Source organism: Fukomys damarensis, unplaced genomic scaffold (genome assembly GCF_012274545.1).
Source record: "Fukomys damarensis isolate Sample0158 unplaced genomic scaffold, DMR_v1.0_HiC HiC_scaffold_1, whole genome shotgun sequence".
Lineage (NCBI taxonomy): Eukaryota > Metazoa > Chordata > Mammalia > Rodentia > Bathyergidae > Fukomys > Fukomys damarensis.
In genome coordinates, this window is record NW_022900913.1 from 35615619 (window position 1) to 35638193 (window position 22575).

Below are 22575 nucleotides of genomic sequence, written 5' to 3' on the forward strand. Positions count from 1 at the left end.
TTAAAAAAAAAAAAAAAAAAAGAATCGGGGCAACACTTTAATCTATTAAACTCAGTCATATTTCTCAAGAAGCTTTCATTTTGTAATTTAGGGTGAGATGCTGCCTTAAAATCAATTTCCAAGCACATATTTAAGGTCCTTTTTCACTTCGGGTGAACTGGAAATATTTCAGCTCAGAATGATTTTCTGCAGCGAAGAAGCAGAAGTAATTCATATCATTTCCTCTCTAAAGCAGTGATAAAGAGATAATGCATACCTAGAACGTGTGATTATGTGATTGCTGATGTATGGACAGAAATGTTTCTCTTTATTTCAATTGTGTATTATTTGTTATTTGTTAGCTTTAATGCTTAGATTTTTCTTTAAGGACTTTTTTCTTAGTTCAAATATGTAGATGTTTCCGAAGTTCCGAACTCTCTGGAAAGATTCTCACTGACATGTTCACTACATTTTCTTCCCCCACTGTGCTTGGGGAAATTCAAGCCTAAATCTCTGTAATTGTGGTAATGTCATTAGATTTACAGAAAAGAAGAGAATTTACATGAAAAGACGTACCCATTCTTTTAGGGTATAATTTGCCCCCTAAGGTTATTTATTCACTGGCCTTTTGCTGTTGAAGTCTACCTTTCCTCTCCTTGGCTACTCTCAGAGGCTCCGAGATTTGTTTCAAGACCAATGCACACAGCTAACACAAAGACGTGAATGTTAAGTCCCAAATAAACTTCTAAAATGCTATCCTCTAGTCTAGAAATGAAATTTCATACCCCAGAGTGCTTTTTTCTCTCCTTATATCTTTATAGACTTCTACCACTAAGGCAGTGGGAATTAGGTTTATTCTGGGGTGTTCCTGAGGTGGAAAAGACTAAGACATTTTTAAGACAATGAATTTCATTAGCGTGGTATTCCACTTAAACATTTTTGGCAAAGATATTCCACCTGATGATGGCAGGGATGTTGAGTTTGTTTTGTTTCCAAAAATAATCTATGTTCTCTAGCAAAATTGCAAGGTAGGAGCTCAAATCCAGATAAAAACATGGTGATTGTGAGAACCATGATTCAGATAAGCTCCATAAATCAGAAGTGACCAAAAATTTGTTCAGCAGCATTTTATGAATAAATGATACATTTATAAGATGCTCACCGTGATTTTGCCTGTAAGTTTTCTTTCTTTATTGTTTGTGGATAAACATAAAAATGGAACTTTAAAAAAACTATAATTAAAAATATGTACGGTATCTATGTAATAACTAAGGCTTTGACAACTGTAATGTTCTAATGGATAATGTTTAGGTTTGAGAAAGAGGGGTTATAATCAATTTTATAATTTCCTTTTATGATATCTCACAGCACAATGTATTCTGGAATAAAAATCCCAGATGCAAAGCAGTATTTTCAGAATGGATTTACTCGAGAACACTCAATCTCCTTATTTAGCTTGCCTGCAGTTTTCCATTAAGAGTGCTTGTCAGGACATGAACAAGCATTTTGAAATTTATAATGCATACACTTCTCCCTGTAACATCTTGTCTTTCCACAATGGTCATATTACTGCTCAAAACAAACAAACAAACAAGCCCAGTAAGATTACTAATCTTCATCTATAACAATTTATCTTGCGAAGGTTGTGTTCACACAACGCAAGGGAGGGATCACACATTTGCATCTTTAGCCACAGAAAAATGTCAAGTGAGAAAATTCAGACTCCAGAATTACCAAATAATTTACTTCAGATCATTTTTATATTTCAAAATGTATAGTTATAGATAAAATGTCCAGGTACTACAGGTACTGAAGGCAAACAAAAAATAAAAACAGAATTCTCAGAAAGTGGAAATTGACACTTGTCTAGATTATTCTACTTCTAATTAGAGTCTAAAAAGGCAATATACATTTGAGAGAAGATAAAGAAGGATTAGTCTACATTCTCACTGGAACATAGATAATACTTTTCTGTAGTTATGTAGTTTCTTTAGTGCATGATCTTGTAGAAAGTATAAGTTCTAGTATTCTATCAAATCTCATCTAAGTACTACTAATAAATGCACAGCTATACATATTATCGTCTAAAAATTATCTCAGGAATTAAGATTCATTATATCAATTGTTCCAATATCCTGTTTAGTCAGGAAGCATCGGGAAGTGCTTTGTTCTTAAAAGTATCTTACAAAGTCCAAGGAAGTGAAAACTTTAATTGTACAGGCCAGACTCCTGGAAAGCTGTGGACCTCTGTCTCTGTCCCAGGAACTGACCATCTCAGTTAACTCGGGGAAAGGAAGATGCGGTGCAATTGGCCCAGCACCAGGTTTTATATCAACTTTCACCACTCCTCCTGATTTCACTGCAGAGCAAATCCCATTGCCATGTCCACATTTTCCATTCACACGCTTTGTAAGTAGTGTATCCCCAGAAGACCTCTAATCTAAGTACCACTCTGTTGCTGTAGCCACAGTTTTTTACATTTCTCTGCAGAGTGTCACTCTCTAACCAACAAACCTGTGCAGTCAATGGCTTCCTTGCCTCAGGAGTCCTTGGCAGGAGGTGTTACAGAATCCCCTAACGGCATATCTCAGTAGCCCGGGCAGGTGTCTCAGCAGTACAGTGCTCCAGTTGTAGGGGGAAAGAGTGGGTGACCACTTATTTCTGGGTTGGTTTACCCTCTTCCTTTCTCCAGAGTCCTACTGCGAGGAGACGATGCTTGCCTGCACAGCCCTAAGATGCAGTCCTGTCAATGTTCAAACTTAGGTCCCAATCACGGTGGTATATTTGTTTTGTTTTTATTTGTTTTTAAATTTCTGAGTGTCCACTGGTACGAGCTTACACACTATTTTCTTGCTTTCAATTTCTCTGAAGCCCTGGATGGTGACTATCTCACTAGTAGTGATCTTTCTTCAGGTGGGGATGTTAGAGTGATTTTGAGTTTATTTCATCAGCCAGGCCTCTGCTGAAGTGCTGGCACCCCAATTCTCCCCAAGATGGTGATTCAGGAGTGGTCTGCTGATCTTTCTAAACATCCTGACACAGGATTTTATTCTAGGGGCTTTCTCTTTTCAATTAACATCCTGTATCTGGCTTTCTCTATAGGCCCTGCCTCAGGGTACTTTAATTCAATGCATGATTCAGAGTCTGTGTTCTTTCCTGCCACCATCTAGGTTGTCAAGATGATCTCTCTCTAATGATATTTCATTAAAATATCAAATGCTCTATTTTAGTCTCCAACTAACTCTCATTCATATCGAAAACTATAAATGTCTTGATTATCTATGACTTGCTTGTATCAAAAATATTTAAGACATCTCTTTATTTGGTGTATAAATGCATACCTCAGCAAAGGAAACTATTCATCGCATACCACTAAAGTATTAATGAGGTGTTCATATGTTTCTCTTGTAACACATGGTAGGAGGCACAAACATACACTTTAAAATAAATCAGACACACAAGCTTAAACACTGCAAAATTTCTTTTATATGAGAAACCCGAAGTATAAAGAGAAAAATAAAAGATAAATAATAAGAAATAGGGGCTGGGGATTTAGCTCAGTGGTTCCGGAGCCTGCCTTGCAAGCACAAGTACCAGAGTTCAATTCCCAGTACCAAAAAAAGAAAAGAAATAGAAAGAAGGGTATTTCTCAAAGGGACAAGGGGAGCAAAGATGGGGGATGAGATAAAAAAAGAATTCAGATGTGTTCCATATGTACCAACTCCACACAAGGAATGTAAACTTTACGTACTGCAAACATATACCAAAGAAAGAAAAGGGATCAAGAGATGGATGGAGCGGGGGTGGATGGATGGAAAGGGGATGAAAAAAGCAATTGGGATGCATTATATGCATGCATCAACTCTCCATGAGGAACGTGAACATTGTGTACTACAAATATGTTCTAACAAATGAATGGAAAAATGACTAAACATTTTCCCCTTCCTTATCTTAATGTTAACTCTTCTGACCATAATTTCACTCTTCTCGCCAAGTAAATTCAGCCATGGAGAAGTGTTTCCATGTATAATAGATAGGTCAAAGCACACCTTTTTCGAGCAATCTTAGAAGTAACAAATTCAGATTTTTTTTTAGCAATAGGGTAAATGTGTTTGTGCAGTTGCGTAGGCACGTGTGCCTATGACTGGGCATCTAATGGGTTTCATAGTTCCATCTATGTGGAAAAAATCATTAGTCCGCAAAGTACTATGGAGTAACGTCACTGATTAAAACTGAGAGATAATGTACTCATAACAACAGTGGTCCATGAGTCATAGATGCAGGTCTGCTACTACCAGTCTTTAAACCCATGCATCTCTCAGGCTTTTCATTTATACAAGATGATTAGAAAATAAATTAGAGCCCTCTTTGACCTCAATTTGGAAAATTGTTCCTGCATTATATTTTTGAAAAATATGTGCCTGTTTTGCCATCTTTTTTAGAATGCATTGGGGAATTTGGAACTAAAAAATTATAAAGCTCATATATTTTTTGTAGTTCTTAAAATCTATTTTTAACTGCATCATAAAAACACATAAATTGTACATATTAATATTTTACTATGGAAAGTTTTGAGACATGCGTATATTTTGTAATGTTTATATAAATTTGAATACATCTCTCTTCTCACATCTATTGTATTTCTAAGGTAAAAAAATTCAAATCCATTCCTCTAATGGAGTTATTTGTGAAAGTAGTTAACATAAGGCCTAACATATAATTCATCAATTATTTTGAGAATTGGGACTTTATAAATCCTAGAGTATTATTGCTTGCATGTGTAGGTGTTTGTGTGTATGTACATATGCCTGAATGTAGTGAGGTAATTAGTTTTCAGTGTTAAGTTTATCTTTAAATAAGTTATAAAAATTACTTATTCTAGCATTACTTCCCTACCATTAACTATCCACACAGATTCATTTAGAGGAAACTTCATTGCTATTGGCTGAAGATTAACACAAAATCAAGGGCCAATACAAGCTGACAACTATATTCTCAAGTACTCATTCGCTTGACATGAGCACTGAATCAGCAATTCCTTGGTAATGCCTTTTACATATCTGTTGCTTTATACCATGCCAGAACTTTTGCATAGGTTAATGCCTAAAACAAAGCACAGCCTAGGCACCAGGTAGTGTCTTAATTAAGCATTTTACATATGTTAAATCATTTAACCCTTTAAGCAAAAGTAATGGGGTAAGAATTACTCTTGTCCTGAGTTTTTCAGATATGAAAACAGATATGAAAAGATCTACAACTTTCCCAGGACCCAATACCATCTCTCGAGGTCCCTAACCAATATCCTTCTCTCGGTACATTTCTAAAAGCTTCATAGCTCTGACACTGAAATTTTCTACATTTGTTTACTAACCATTAAAAAAAGGGCACAGTTAGGTTTTAATCACCAGAGGATAAACCACCTCATATAGCACCTGCCTCCATTTCTTTTTAAAATGCGAACTGCTTGGCTTAGAATACACGCTCTGATAAAAATCCAAGCAAAATGCAGCCTTTCTTCAAAAATACCAGGGACTATAGAGTAGGCAAGAAGTCATTTTACATGCTCATAAAATTACTAAAATTAAACAGAGTCTGGAAAAGCAAATACATCTCTCCCAAGAGCCCCATTCCAATGGATCTGTTGGACTGGAAGGGACTGTAGAGGCTGGCTATGTTAACAATCTCATTTTATAAATGATGATTCCCAAGCCCTTGGATGTGAATTCAATGGCCTGGGGATAGGCAGTTAAGTCCTAGCCACAGCAATGGGACTGGATCCTGACTCTGCAGATGCTGAGTACACTGCCACATCATGCTGCTTCCTAATCTATTTATAGTTTTGCTCCTAAAGATAGCACCTGATAACTTTAATTTGCAATAATATGAAACAGAAACAACCTAACAATAAAATATGCTTATACTATTACCTTTTAAATAGGATTCAGTGCACATTCAGTAAGGGCAATTACTGGTATAGTGGTAAAGTCTGAGATATTTGGGTCTTTAGACATGAAGAGAGGGTCTACACTTAGAAGTAAAACCTGGACCGAGAGTACCAAGCCTCTGCTATTAGAACTAGCGAAAGGCCACATGGAAAGGAAGGCCATAAGGAAAAGGAGCAAGTTAGAGACAGAGTTGAAATGAGGACACACTGAGAAACCAGCCATCTGTCCAACAGCACTGAAGCACATAAAATAGCTGCAGGACACCATTGCTTTCCAAATGAACCTGTTCGCATGGTAGAGTCCAAGGGTCAGTGCTTTTAACTCATCAACTGTGTTTGTTGAAGAACTTAGCAACTAAGACCTGAAGACTATGCTAAATTCAAATACTACACCGTGATAGAAAGCCCAGCATATATATATATATGGTAACTGTCCTTTAGAATAAAAATGAGACTTCGAGAAATTTAAAGAAGTTTACATTTCTTCCAAATGAATAATCACTTCTTTAAAAGGAAATACCAATTGTTTCCATGGAAAGATGGTCTGTACTTCACTGTCCTCATTCTATTCCTATAGAAATAGAATATAAAATAAAAACATGAAAGAAGGGTAAGAGTATATTAAAAATAAAGGTTTAGGCTAAGTGCTTGCTATGCAGTTCCTGCACTCCACTGATGCTTGGCTTTTCAGAGATGTGCTTTTCCATTTCTCTCCTAGACCCACAAATACAATGAAGTAGGATAATGATCCTTAAAGAAATGTCACAACAGAATAATAGTTTGCACAACTTTATCCATAGAACTCAAAGTACTAATGTTAGCTCATTAATCACTCCCTCCTGTGACAGACGATGAAGTGATTTGCCAAAGTAGGACAAGAAGATCTTCATCAGCAAAGTTTTATTGACTCTCAAAGCTACTTGTGGAGATGTAGAACAAACTAATAGGAATAAAAAGAAGAAATTGAAGAATCTTACTCTTTTATTTGGTACTGTCCTAGTTTAGGCTGCTATAACAAATTAGCATAGACTGAGCAGCATCTATACAATAGAAATATATTCTTCGTGGGAGGCTAGTTCAAGATCATGGTGCCAGCATGATCCGGTTCTAATGAAAGTTGCAGGATTCTCACTTTTTTGCATTATCTATTAAAAAAGAATTAGCTACCTCTTTTTGTATAAGGATACCAGGTCCATTCATGAGTGGCCCACTCTCATGAGTTAATTATCTTCCAAAGGTCCTGCTTCTAAATGTCATCATATTAGGATTAGGAGTTCTGCATACAAATTTAAGGAGATCAATGCTCAATCTATAGCAAGTACCAGGTATGACATCACCGAAATGCTAAGTCTAACTGGTTTATATTTATTACTTTTGCCAATAACTTTCAGAAGTAAGAAAGAGGAGTCACTTCTATGTTTGAAAAATTGAAACATACAAGCAGACATCATTCATGAAAAGTTTGTTAGTTGACTTAATGAATGTAAAATATTATATATTAAAAATGGCTCCAAAATTAGATGTGATACCATAAATATTCATTTAGAAAATATGAGGAAGTAGGCACTGTGCTAAAAGTAAGGACATAAACAAACAAAACTGTAAAATAATCTTCAGTAACTGTGTGTTTTAAATTTATGGTCTCCTCATTGCCATACATCTTTTATATAAACTCTGCAAATAAATTACAAAGAAAAAGTAGAACTGGAAATAAAAATAAGAAAAATATAAAAAGTGGTTTTTCTATAAATGGAATATTACTCAGCCATAAAGAATGAGAAATTAGATTCATTCATAGGAAAATGGATACATATTGAGGATATATTCCTAAGTGAAATAAATAAGTCACACATGTGTAAATACTGAATAGTTTCTCTGGTGTGAAAAACTATAATAGTACATAAGATCCTGATGAGATAATTAACCATGTGAAATAGGAAGAAAAGGGCTAAAGGTGTTGGGAAAGTGGGAAGGGTAGGGGTAAGGTAATAAGGGAAAAGAAAAAAATGTGAGAAAATGAAAAAATGGAAATAAAGTGTTTGTAAATGGGGAGGGGAGGAGGGGTAGAAGAAGTGAGGGCAGGGACAAAGGGGAAAAAATGAGAACCAAGACCTGTCATGTGAAGGTACAAGATCCCAGTAATGAATGTAACTGTACTGCATACATAAAATGTACCAATAAACTCAATTTAAAAAAAAAGAATATAAAGAGTACATCAGGGAAAAAACAACGTCTCAAAGGATATCCTGAATTTTGTTCAAGAAGGGTTTTGATGAAATATAGATAATTCTTATAGTTTAGGTATATTGTTATTGTGTCCATTAAAACAGTGGCATGTGTGCCCCATCCAACATATTACCTTTGGTATTTTATTTTCTTATTAACAAAAGTCTTTTCTATTTTAATTCCTCATTTGCATTTGCTTTTATGATCATATTTTATGCTTCATTATCACCCATAGCTGCCAAACTTGCATTCAGAAGGCTGCGGCTTCTATTGCCTACTCATTCTACTGCAGTTCCTTCGACAATTTCCTGCTGCATCATCAGTTTCCTTCATTGTTCACTACATTACCTTTTAAACTGTGTGTGAGTTCTTTGTTTATCCCCACGACTATCACTTTATCAGTAAGATCATGTTCTACATACATCCACCAGGTCTGTTTTCTGGTCTCTACTTTAGTTCATAATTCATCGTGATGCAATATGGGCATCACTTTGTTGTGGGGACCCACCACCGCTGCTCTCACTTCGAAAGCTTTCTTTTGTGAATCCCCATACTATAAGGATTTGGATTACGTGTCTCATTACAAGGCTGTTTCTTTTCACCAAGGTTTCTTCCCAACTATTCTTTCGTGAACTTGCTTGTTTTTTCATGAAATTCAGTACTACTTGAAATTACTTCATGCATCCATTTAAAAATATTTATTGTGTTTCTCCCCAATAGTATATAATGTTCACGGTGGTCGAGTTTTATGTCATTTACAACTGTATGACAAACATTTTGAATATGGCCTAAAACAGAATATTTTTAGCACATACTTGCTAAAGGAAAAAGGAAAGGAATATGGTACGTTGCTTGATTTTTGAGATACATTAACTCTTAGAGATTGCTATGATTTGAACATCTCTTCTAAAATTAAAAACTTAAAGTTGGAACCAGCACTAGAAACTGAATCCCCCATGCAAAAGGAAAGTAGGGCCTAATAGGAGGTGATTAGGTTACGAGACATTTGCCTCCATAAATTCAATCATGTCTTTATTATGAGAGTTGGCTAATTATTGTAAGATTGAGTTTGTAAAGAAAATAAGTTTAGTCCTCTCCTGTTCCTTTTTGTCTCTTTCCTGGACATATTCTCCTACCCTTTCACCTTCTGCTGTGGGGTAACAAAGCAAAAAGTCTCTCTCAGTATCCAGAAGTGTATCCAGAAGTGTGAAAAACTAATTTCTATTAATTATAAATTAAGCAGTTCATGGTATTCTGTTATAGCAACACAAAGCAGATTAAGTCACGGATATATGGAACTAAACACAAAACAATCAATATTTCAAATATTGGAAAATTTCTAAGATAAGAAAAAAGCAGAAAGAAAATAGATGAATAGAAAAAGTTCAGAAAAGTTGTTACTTGACCAAGGTCAAAAATCTAGGTATGGTAGAGCCTAGATACAAAATAAGGCAGCCTGTATTTGAACTAAACCTAAAATACTAGTTTTTCCATTAGAATTGACCATAAACACTGAGATATTCAAAGTGGAATAAACAACGCAAATGTTTAGGCTTATCTTTCTACAGGTGATATTTCATGAACTCCTGTATGCGCAGTACTGAGGATTGAACTCAGAGCATTGCACATGCTAGACATCCCATCTTTTGAACTTGCGCTCTGTGAATCTGACCTTCTGAAGCAGAGCTTGGCAAGCTATAGCTGGCGGGGTAAGTGTGGCCCACTGCTTGTTACTATAGATTGCTAAAATTAAAAAACAAGTTTTATTGAAACAAAGAAAGAGCATAAATAAAATACGTTACCCATTCTAGATTAAAAATTCCCTTGCAAATCTTCTTTACTATTACACTACAATATTTTGTCCAATATGATAGATATTAAACTTACACAGATATTAATATTTAGTGAAATAATTATATTGAAACAAATATCCAAATAAATATCGTCAGTCACATTTCAAATGCTCAATTGCTGCATATGGTTCATGGCTTCTTTATTGAGCAGTGCTGAGTAGAGTACATTTCTATAACCACAGAAAGTTCTTGTTAGCATTGCTCTAGATTCTAGAACTATATTATTTAATTGTTAATATAGAGAGAGCAATTCAAAATTAGAAAATAATTTATAAATTTTAACTCTGAATTTCTTAGAAATACATAATATTGTGTATTGCGTATAGTTCATTTGTATCTTTTCTTCATCTGTATTGATTTCCTATTTTGGGATAGTAACAGTTTTACACAAGAAATACCAAATTGAATGGAGTACCCGACGGCTTTTTTATATTTTATGGCTCGTCAGGAAGAAGAAAAGATAAAGACTGGAGACAACTCCATCAATTCGTCCACCTATCCATCTGTCCCTTAATCTATTCATTGTATAAGTTCTAATTAGTACATTACACAGAAGCTTATATCAAGCATCTAGTCATCTCCTCAAAGCCAGAAAAGAGTAAGGTCTTATTAAGCAGCATCTAACAACATATTTAGGGAGACTGTTTCCCTTCTGATGGCATTGTTTAATATCATATCAGAAGAACTTGTGAGATAGGTGTTTTGAATTAAAGTTAAGAGATTGGATGAAAGTTAAGAAATTAGCATGGAAAGCCAACACTACAAAGAGGTGAGTACCAGTTATTAATAATTAAAAATGCATTATATACACGTATCATTTATTTATTTCACTGAAGAGTATGGCCTCAATGTGCATCCATTTTCTTATGAATGACTCCCAATGATGAATGTAACTACTATATCCTTAAAAAGTACCAACAAACTCAATGAAAAAGATGCCTTATATTAAGAAAATGAAAGCTTTTCTTTAAAATAATGAAGTATTGACACAAAGCTACATTAGCTGAAAATTGAATGAAAAGCATATTAACCATTCTGCCTATTCAGGGGATAAAATATTAACAATTTGATTAATTTAATGAAGTAGAATATAAAGAGATTTTAAAAAGGTTTAGCAAAAAATGTGGGGACTATGGACTGCTTTAAAGAGATGGTAAGACCGGGCATACAGATGAATTCTAAATGCTAGAATATAATCAAGCCCCATTCTAGAGGTAGAGGAACAACACAAGAATATGCAGTAATCTGAAGTTCAAATTCACAGCTGAATATGAAACCTGATTTTGTCTTTCTTTAGGTACATGGCCTTGGTCACATTATTTAACTACTGTGAGCTTCATTTGTCTCACTTGTAAAGGCTGTTTTATGACTATAAAATTTCCATTATAGGAAGATTCTAGAAGTCCAGGAATTCCTTTTTCAAACACCTACACCATCAGTGTCCTGGCACCCACTGGCTCACTATCCATCTGACCTCGGCCATGAAGACAAACATTGGAGGTGCTTTGCCCTGACTTACCTTCACTTTCAATAGGAATCCTGAGATTCTCAGGTGATCTCATGTGCCTGGACTCTGATCTTTAAATGGCTCTAGGAAGTGAGAGATGCTTCTTAATCCTCTCATCTGCCTTAATTTTTCCAAAATCTTGTCACCATATGACATGGCTTAAAGTTTTCAGCATTTTCTGGGCTTTGTTACAAAATTATTTTTTCTAAAATGTAGTCATTTCCTAAAAGATCAATTCCATAATTGTGGGAAACTTGTCTTTCTTGCTCATTGTTGTATTTTCAAGGCCTATTAACGTAACTAATACACATTAAACATTTACCTCTCCTACATCATTATTTGGAAACTGTTGAGAATGCTGAATGAAGTGGTGCATGAATTACTCTCTGAAATACATAAAACCTCTGTGTTAAAGAATATTGATCTAGTAATATATCTATCACAGAAAAATATCAAGTTAGACACAGAATACAAAAGTCTGAGTTTGTTCTTTCTTTGAACAAATCTCCTTATATATTTTGTTCTCCATTTAGCAGGCATTTAATACTTCTAAGTATTAATTAGGCTTTTTTTTCAGATTTTTTTAGGAGAGATGAAAGAATATTCCCTACTCAATACTTGGCTGTTCTGATTAACAATAGTATGATCATTTCATGCTCAACTAGTGCAGATATAAAACTAGCATGGCATAAAATTTGACTCAGCCATGCATGGTGCCAGCCTGGATTACATAACGAGTTCAAGACCAGCCTGAATTACATAGTGATTCTCTGAGTAGAAAAGTAGGTCCTGTTAATTTAAAAGCTTCATATAAGAAAATGGAAACAGGTAGGAATTGTAAACTATAGATTCTTATATATCTACTCATTTTTATTCTAAGATACTAACTGCTTTACATTATTTGTGTGTGTGTGTGTGTGTGTGTGTGTGTGTGTGTGTGTGTGTGTGTTTAAATCAAAGACCAGGAACATGTTTAATAGCATTGGAAATAATGTAGTCATATTTTTCCACAAACTGCTCAAGGAAAGTTTGTGCTTCCAAATCCCTGCATTCGACTAATAGCTGCTTCATGTCACCATAGCCTCAAATGACTAAGGCAAAAAGCACTGAACCTAAATAAAATAATATTTTACAGCAAATCTTATTGAGGGCACTGAGTTGAATAAGTAGAAAAAGCAGGATATATATTCTTCTCATGATTTAGAGCTATAAGATGCATATAGCTTAGCAAATATAAAATAACAGCAATTGTACAAGGTAAAGTCTCAGGTCACAATGGAATTGAATTAAAAATTAACAACAGTGAGATAGCTAGAAAATACCCAAATCTTTAAAATATATTAAATAGGATATGAATCAAGACAGAAGTCACAGGAGATACTCAAAATTATTTTAATCTAAAAGATTTAAATGTGTCATCTAATTTGTGAGAGGTGGACAAAGCAGTACTTGGTCAGAAATCTATATTATATGACACTAAATATATGTATTAGAATGAAAGAAGCATGGTATAAAATCAATAATTTAAGCTTTCACAGTAACAAAATAGAATCAGAAGAGTAAGTTAAGTCCAAAGCCAGAATAAAGGTGAAAGAAAATTTGTAATCAAAATCAATAAAATTGAAACTAGAAAACATAAAAGAAATGAATAAAATTGCACTGCACATCTTTGAAAAAAGTTTAGACTGAAAAATGCAGACTGAAGCAATTCTAGGAAAGCAAAATTTCACAAAATGAGAAACACATAAGTTAAACAAATTAAATTTGCATCTATGGTGTAAATAAATGGAGTGGATAACTTATTGGCCTTGCAAAAACTGAATCACCAGTTCTCAACGTTCTTATTAGTTTACCAAATGTTTGAGGAAGCAAAGAAATAGACTCTCTACCATCTATTTTGAAAATAGAACAGTGAGAGGACATCATAATCCCTTCTAAGATGTGAGAAATACCTGACACAAAAACCAGCAAATCCACTACAGGAATGAAAAAGTATAGAACAGTATTATGAAGAAAGACACAAAAGTTGTAAAAAATAGAGCTAATCAAATACAAACATTTTTATATATTTTAATAAGTTAAAGTACTTCAGGCATGAAAATCTGTTTCAACATTCAAAATCAAACTCAATCAATATAATCTACCACATTAACAAGCTAAAGAAGAAGAGAAAAACATAAGAAACGACAAAGAAAAAACATAATATTTAACATTCATTCATGATTATTTAAAAAGTCTCCAAAAAGAAGTAGAAGAGAATTCATCAGTATGATTAAGAAAATAAAGAAACCCCACTCACCTAGCATCATACTGGAATTAACAACAATTCACAAAAAATTAACAAACCTCCTATAACTAGTAAGGGACTATATTTCAAGGTCTTTGGATATAAAGCTAATACACAAAGTGCAATTTCCTATAAAGCAGGAAATAATAATTGAAGTGAAACTAAATAAATCTCTTACATAATACTAGATACTGTGTGACCCAGTTACATAACTTTTATAAAAATGGTAAACTTAAAACAGATTAGTAGCTGCTATGGACTTGGGAAGGGGAGATGCCTTACTAAGTGACACATAGAGATGAAACTGTTCTGTGCAATGTTGTGCATATGCTGAAACCTGTATAATATTACAGTACAAGGAGGGAACTTATGGTATGCAAATTTGAAAAGAATTTAGGAGGTCAGACGATCACAGGATGAAATGCACAAAATAGTATAAATGCATTAAAACTGTATGAATAATTCTCATTGATGGGACTGGGATAAGATGCTGACTTCAGGACCTTTGGAAATCAGTGGATTGACTGCCATACAATGAAGGCAAACTAACTCATAAGACTTGTGCTTTTCCAGGTTAGCAACTATAAAGAACTTTAATATGTATACTAGAACTGACCAACAAAGTAGGCAGCTGAAAGATGGTGAGGACTTAGTATTTTATTGTCGTGAGCAGTCAGAAATAAGAAATAGGTGGAAATTGGCATATGACATGTGATAATATTCCATGTAAAAAATGAAAACAGTATGGACTCATATTTAGCTTCATACACATAGGGCTACATATAGAAAGAAATATGTGTGCATATACACAGGATAGTAGGTTATGTGTGTGTGTGTGTGTGTGTGTGTGTGTCCATAACTTTGTTTTATCAGCTGAGAGGGTCTACAGGTAAAGACATCCCAGTAGGAATAAGAATATTTAGTGTCCAGATCATGACTTAAAACACTTATCTAATCATAGAATCAAATGATCTTTGGAAAAACCAGTTATTCTAAACTAGGTAAGAAATATCCAAGATGAACTGAATAAATATATAATGGACAGAATAAAGTTCCTGCTCAAAATAATTTCAAATAATTTATATAATACTCTGTCTTTAAGGTGATGAAACCATATTCCTCACTCTTAAATCTTGGACTATTTGTAGTTATTATTTTCCAAAGAGATTACCATGGAATTAGCGGGCAAGAAAAAGTGACTTTACAGTGGAAAAGCCTGATAAATCCTACCCAGCTGGTTGATGAAGATTAATACCAATAGTGATAAGATATATTGATACTATATTTTGATATTATATGATGAGAATGATATTTCATGTGAGTGATTTTCCTCTCAAAAACATTATTGTAATCTTTAGATCAGGAAAATTGAATCACATAAATTCTAAGTAACAAAACTTTTTATAGGATATCTTGGGAGTACTCATCAAAACTCTCAAGTTCATTAAAAAAAATGGGAAGTCTAAAAACTTTATCAAGAGTACCCTAAGAAATCATTACATGGTAATATGGTATTATAAGTGATATCCTAAGTGAAAAAACTATTGGTTATAAAAGAGAAAATCTGAATAAAATGTATTTGTTATTAAATACTTGAATAATGTATCAATATCGATTCATTAATTTTGACATATAAATGTTTATATAGAAATTCTTAGCATAATCTTTTCAGTAATTTCAATATATAAAACTGTTCCAAATAAAAAGAAAATAAAAGTTATTTAAGAGTGAAAAATGAAGCACATATCAATACATTTATCTACCTGTGTATAATGTGGGATCATCTTTTTTTTTATAATACTTAGATTTTCTTTCCACTCAATTACATTAGAAAGCCTAAAGTATGATTTTGGCAGAGATACAAGTTTCCCATGAGAGTATATTATCTACTCAATATATGAATAATTAGATAAACTGAATGATTGCTCATAAGTAGAAAATCTGAGTAGTTTAGTGAATAAAGAGTACAAAGAATCATACACAAGTGTCTCTATTTGTGTATTCTAGTAAGACTTCAAATAATTGGCAATGTCCACATTGTTTAAACTTCTGTAAAATTCCTTAAATTTTTATTTCTCTGGGTTAGAAAAACACAATATCTAAAGTGACTGGGGGATCACAAAAATAGCTACATAAACAGTAAAATTGCAGACAACAGAGATGTAAAACTGTATTAAAGAAATAATACAACAGGAAAAATAATTTTTCTCAGAAGTTCCCTGAAGGCTCACACTGCAGTCACTGATCTTTTCACTTTTCTGAAGTTTAACGTGCATTTACCCAGAGAAGCATATATTTCAGTGTTTGTACAAAACCTTAGTCATGTTGCCTAGTATAACTGTAAAGAAATTAAGAGTTCCTTTGAATTCATGAAGCATATGTCAACCTCATAAATCCATTCTTAATGCATAACAACACTTTAAAAATTCTTTCCTAAGCTTTTCTTCAACATATGTATCATATACCCCAAAATTGCCTCAGAGATGCTTTTCTGAACAACTTATTTCCAAACCTGTTCTGCACATGTGTACTGTTATTTCTTACCCCATCAGATTTTAATCACTTCCTTTCTATTTTTTCTTCACTCAAACAAGTTCTGTGCTCTCTGAAGTAGACCTTGTTAGATTCTTAACTTTTCATAATTCTTTTTTTTTTTTCTGAACAAAAGTACTGATGAGGCAACACAGACTCATTCTGATAAGAAGGAAGAGTGGGAAGAAAAAGAAAGAAATTTCAAAATTGTCTATATGGCGAACAAAAAGTCAAAGAAGGAGATTACTTTTAGTTAATGTGCTTTACTGAATGAAGCACAAATGATTAATGGTTAATAACTATATGGTAATTTAGATAAATTCAAAACCAGTATTTAATAAAATTCAAAATCTGAACTGTAACTAAGGAAAATTTCTTAAAATTGACATTTCACTGAAGAAACATTAAGAACCTAGAAAAAAGTGCCAAATCCCCTATTGGTAGTTATGAAAAATCATCTCTTTGGGGAATACATTAGAGAATCTTACTTTACATGATGCTAAAGAGTAGAATTTGGATTAATACTAAAAGAAAAATAGAGTATGTACTATAATAATAAAATATAGTAAGTTATAATAATACAATAAGCACAATTATATGATCAAATTAGATAGAAGAAAATATGGAAAATATTTTCTTAATGTTGCACTTGCAGAACTCAGCTGAGGAACAAAAAATTTCTAACACCTTTCAGGAAAGGATGTATATATTGAAACTGACAGTAAGAAGGAAAAGAGCAACAAAATATGCCATGAGCAAAGATAAGAAATACACAAGTTTTGGAGACTATATTTATAGCATATATAAAAGTTATGTTAGAGATATTTGTATTACCTGAGTTTACAAGGACAATACCATAAAAATATGTATAGGATAGGAACAAACACCAGAAGTGGTTGATAAATCTATCTATAAAAAAGTATTATTCAGTAGAAATAATAGATATGTAAACTAAATAGGAAAGTCACATTCATATTTATTAAGAGAACAAAAGAAAAATGTATTTTGAACATAAACAGAATTTTATCAAAAAGAAATTTGGTGTTTTTCATCTTAGTTTAAAAATTAACATATTGGGCCAGGGATTTTGGCTCAGTGGTTCTACTGACTGCCTCGCAAGCACAAAACCCTGAGTTCGATCCCCGGTACCACACACACACACACACATTTCAGCACCTGCCTGGCAAGTGCAAGGCCCTGAGTTTGATTCCTGGTACCAAAAATAAAATAAAAATATGCATGTTTTGACCAAGTAATTCAATTCCAAGGCAATATTTGTACATATATAATTACATAATATTGATTATTCATGGGGAAAAATTCCAAAGGTAAGAAAAAATTCCAAGGTAAGCTGCCATCTACTAGAAGCCACATTTCTCATCTATGATGGCTAATCTTGACTGTCAACTTAGCTAAATTGTTCAACTCTTTGAAAATTAAAATACAGTTTTGTGTGTGTGTGTATTTCCAGAGGCAATTGGGTCATAAGAGCTCTAACTTCATCAATGCATTAATCCATTGTGGCTTATCCCCATAACTTGATAGGGAAGATGAAGAAAACTTATGAGGTGGGATCATTTGAAAGACTTTTTCATCAGGTATCGGGTTGCTCCCTGCAAGCTCTTTCCTCTTCTGCTTCTCAGCTACAGTGAGGTGAACAGTGGTGCTCCACCATGCCCTTCCAACATAGCCTTCTTCCTTACCTCAGACCCTGAGAAATTGAACCAACAGGTCAAGGACTGAAACTTCTGAAACTCTAAGTCAGAATAAAATTTTCCTTCTATAAGCTAAGTGACAGTCCTTACTGAGAGCTGGCAGTGATTCTCTAAATTCTGGCCAATTATTATGTGAAGAGCAGTGACATTGGCAACTTTTGTATATGCAAAAAAGATGGCTAGCTTTTCTTTTGTTTTCTTCACACCGCTCTGTAAGCTACACCAAAATGTGGTAGAAAAAAATCAGTTCCTCTCATGGAGACAAGAAAAAGAGAAAGAAATAAAAAGAAAAAAAAACTGCTAGTGGATGTCACATAATAAATAAATGGATCGGATCCCTGAAAACTGTTGTGGAGAGAGCTACCCAAACCTAGAAGGGTTTTATCTAAGAGAAAAATACACTTGCCATTAGTTTAGACCATGATTATTTGGATTTGGTTAAAGAACTTGAAGCAATACCACAGCCAATGCAGTAGTGAACACATATGCAATGAAACTTGGGATCATGAAATATGAAAACATTACAGACATTGTTATCAGGATTCAAATGCAAGTTCATGCTGAAAGTCAATAAATCAACATTATGATATCTCTAAAATTGTGAAGAAAACACACGTAACAGGCAATTTAGATTTCACATTAGCTGCATTTTACATTTTACTAACCTCCGAAGTAAGAGCCATCTGTCAACTTCATTTCTTTACTGGACTTGGTGATGACACCAGCAACACCATGTTGAATGAAATACATTTTTTTCCCCACAGCTCCTTCTCGTATGATGTAGTCGCCAGGTTGAAAGACCTCAAATCTCAACTTGCTCAGCATGGCCGTCACAAAATTAGGATCCGCATTAGCAAACAGAGGCATTGTAGCCACCAGTTTTCGACAGTTGAAGTTGACTATCTCCTAATGATGATGAGAGGAAACAAGTATTAAGGGAGATATTAATCATATCTGGCAGAAATGAAAGTACTGAAATATAAAAACAAAGGGAATATAACACTGCAGTTTTAATTCAGAATAAAAAAATACATCAATTCTAATAATTTACATATTGTGGTCGAGGATTGTGGCTGTGTTTGTGTTGAAATGCTGTTTTCCAAGCACCTAGTATAGTAAAGAAACATATTAAATATTCAATAAATGTTAATTAAATATATAAAAGTTTTACTTTCTAAAACTTCCCATTTCTTTATTCTTTTTATGAAATTAGACCTTCCCAAAGATGGCATATTAGTCTTCTTTTTATCTTTTGGCTATAAAGAAGGAAGACACATCACTTCCTGGTAGCTACAACATGTCTGCATCCCATCTGTGAAACAATCTAGTAGGAAGCTGAAATAAGGGTCTAGTAGACAACAGTTTTTGTTATTGTCATTCACTTTACAATGAGAAAAATGGGCAAAAGACTAAAAAGCTTATTCAAAAGAAACTATTCTAAAATTATAAATTTAAACTGTGACAGAAGCAGAATGGAAAATCCCTTGTTCCGAAGCCTCTTGTTTCTGAGGAAAGTCTTAGACTGGAGGGACTTACTGGTTTGATTTCTATAGTTATGCCAATTGTAAATTAAAAGATCTGCATATTAATGTATATTTATGTAGATTCTGGTCCAGATTATATCCCTGGACTAAAATAACTATATGGGAAAGAAAAACTTTTTTGTAAATCAGACATGTGACATAGAATAGACAATGAAAATCTGAGTTTTACCACAGTGCCATTTCTGAGAAATTCCTTCACCAAAGAACCCCAGTGAAGAATGGTTGCGATGAATTTGTTGTCCTGCTTAAAAGGCACAGAAACTGAAATCTGAAATCATCTCTGCTAAGTGATGGGATGGGAGCATCATGAAATAGAGGTATTAACAGAGTCTGAGTGCTGAGGGAAGAGAGAGAGCAGGTAGGAAGGGGATGAAAAAAAGAATTAAAATCTGTTGTATACATGTACCAACTCGGCACTATGAATGTAGTCATTATGTAGTGCAAGCATGTACTAATAAGAATTAAAAATTTTAAAAATTCCATGATGCCAAGACTGAAAAACATGTCCATGATCTTGCTTCATAAAATGATCTAATGTCATCCTGGGGTAGGTAAAAAATTCTAGCTGATGGGTAAGAAAGTAGTAATTATACCCAATAGAGAACTACTCTATCATAAAAGAGAAAAAATCCTGTCATTTCTGACAATGTGGGTGAAACTAGAGATCATTATTTACATAAAGTAAGTCAGGCACAGAAAGACAAAGTACTGCATAATCACACTCATACATGGAATCTAAAAAAGTTAATCATGTAGAAGTAAAATGATGGCTGTCAGAGACCAGAGAAAGTAGAAAGAAAGGAGAGATTTGAAGAGATTTATCCTAACACTGAATTAAAGTTAGGAGTATGGAGTTTTGGTATGCCATTGCACAGAAAGGGGACTGTAGATAACAATAATGTGTTCTACAATTTAAAAAGCTAGAAAACAGGATTTTAAATGTTTCCATGCAAAAGAAATGATAAAAATCTCAGTAGACAGGTGTATTTACCTTGATTCCAACATTATATATCAAAAGCATGTATTTGAACATCGCAGGGCACCCGATAAAATATATAATTTCTTTAATTTACATATCAATTAGAAAACAAATTTAATTAAAAATTCCAGTTGAGACAGAGGGCACAGTATTTCAGATACACCTTGGAAAGGGGAAAGTTTTATCCTCAACAACTCTTGTTAGTTTCACAGAACAGATAAGTGTCTCCAATGGGGCGTTTCAAGGAAGATGACTAAACTATTTAAAAATCAATAACAATAATCAAGAATCTCAACAAAGCAGCAAAGATAAGAAGACGATACTACATTTGGCACTTGGGGGAGCGTTTGGAAACCCAGATAGTACGTAGTTGACTTCATGGTTGGCTGTATCTATGGCGATCTATGATCAATTTTAGCTGCTGCTGAAGCACTCAAGCATCAGGTGAACCGCTGTATTCCTGACCAGGGCGTAGTAAGTGCTTGATAGATATCCATGCTGATTTAAGAAGGAAGAAAGGAAAAAAAAAAGAAAAAAGGAAGGAGGAAGGAAGGCAGACAGGGGTGAGGGAGGGAAGAATATGATGAATGAAAAGGAGGAAAAGGATTTCAGTGTGGACAAAAATGTTCACAAAGATTAGTTTTATTTTAAAAACACTCGGAATGCTTTTTCAAACAAATGGCTTGGAAACAAGTCTCCTGTATATAAAAGATATGCTTTTTATTATTCAATACACTTCTATAGAAAAATCAAAGATGAAACAGAGTTAGAAGATAACAGAGAAATGATTTGACGTGTAAAACAAGAGAATAATATCATGTAGGAAACTGAAAATAACTCAGATTATAGAGGAAGTAAGTGTTTCCAAATAAAAAATACAATTATTTATGTTCTTTTGATTTGAACTACACAAATATATTCACTTTACTATAATCTCATTTTTTAACTTTAGAAAATAATTGGAAATATTTTTGTAGACAGCTTATATACTCATATACTTATACTTATATACTCATATACTTATATATCATTTGGAACTGCTTGTATTTATAATGTTTAATATTGGTAGATTAATACTATTTTTACAGACTGAAGAAGTGCGTCCATTTTTTCCATCCCTTGATGAAATTTAATCCTCCACACAAATAATCTGGTTGAAAATTTAATAAGTATATGACAGGGAAAGCTCTAATAAAACAGAAACTTCTTGAACTCTAAAAACTTTTATCCTCCCATGAAATTTGCTCATATTGAGACAATGTGGTAGAAAGAATCACATGAATAAAGAAATGAAGCAAAAGCTCTAGCTGGGTGTGGTGGCACAGGCCTGTAATACCAGCACTCAGGAGGCTGAGGCAGGAGGATCACTGTAGTTCGAGACCACCCTGGTCTACATAGTAAGTTCCAGGTCAGTCTCAACTACATAGTGAGACCCTGTGTCAAAAAACAAAAAAAAAACAAAAAGTTCTAAAAGCTCTTATTCATCAGTCTATGTCTTTATGGTATATTTTCTTAGAGAAATTATCTCTAATATCCTAATTATGACTAATATATTTTTTCTTGAATTCTTTTGTGGGTACTTTTCAGGTATACAGTACAGTTACATTCATCATTGCCATCATGTACCTTTAGATGATGTATCTTGGTTCTTGTTTTTTCCCCATTCCACTGTCTTCCCTTCAACCCCTCCTGCCCTCCTCCCTATCGACAAAGACTATTTCCATTTTTTCCTTTCACTTCTTTCCTTTCCCTACCCTTCCCAATTCCCTTATTCCTTTAGACCTTTGCTTCCTATTTTGCATCATCAATTATTCATTTTAATCCTTATTTACATTTTCAATTTCTCACAGCAGAGAAACTATTCAGAATTTACATATGTGTGTCCTATTTATTTCACTTAAGAGTATGGCCTCAGAGCTGGGGATTTAGCTCAGAGGTTCCACCACCTGCCTTGCAAGCGCAAGGACCAGAGTTTGATCTCCCGTATCAAAAAAAAAAAAAAAAAAAAA

The 22575-nt window shown here is 33.7% G+C and overlaps 1 protein-coding gene across 1 annotated transcript in view; it reads right to left on the reverse strand.

Annotated features, from left to right (window-relative positions):
• Positions 1-22575, reverse strand: part of Hcn1 (hyperpolarization activated cyclic nucleotide gated potassium channel 1) — a 329950-nt gene that overhangs the window by 35932 nt on the left and 271443 nt on the right. Inside the window, exon 5 of the mRNA XM_033760857.1 lies at positions 18709-18949. Coding sequence (XP_033616748.1) covers positions 18709-18949 — 241 coding nt within the window. The remainder of the gene's footprint in view (positions 1-18708; positions 18950-22575) is intronic.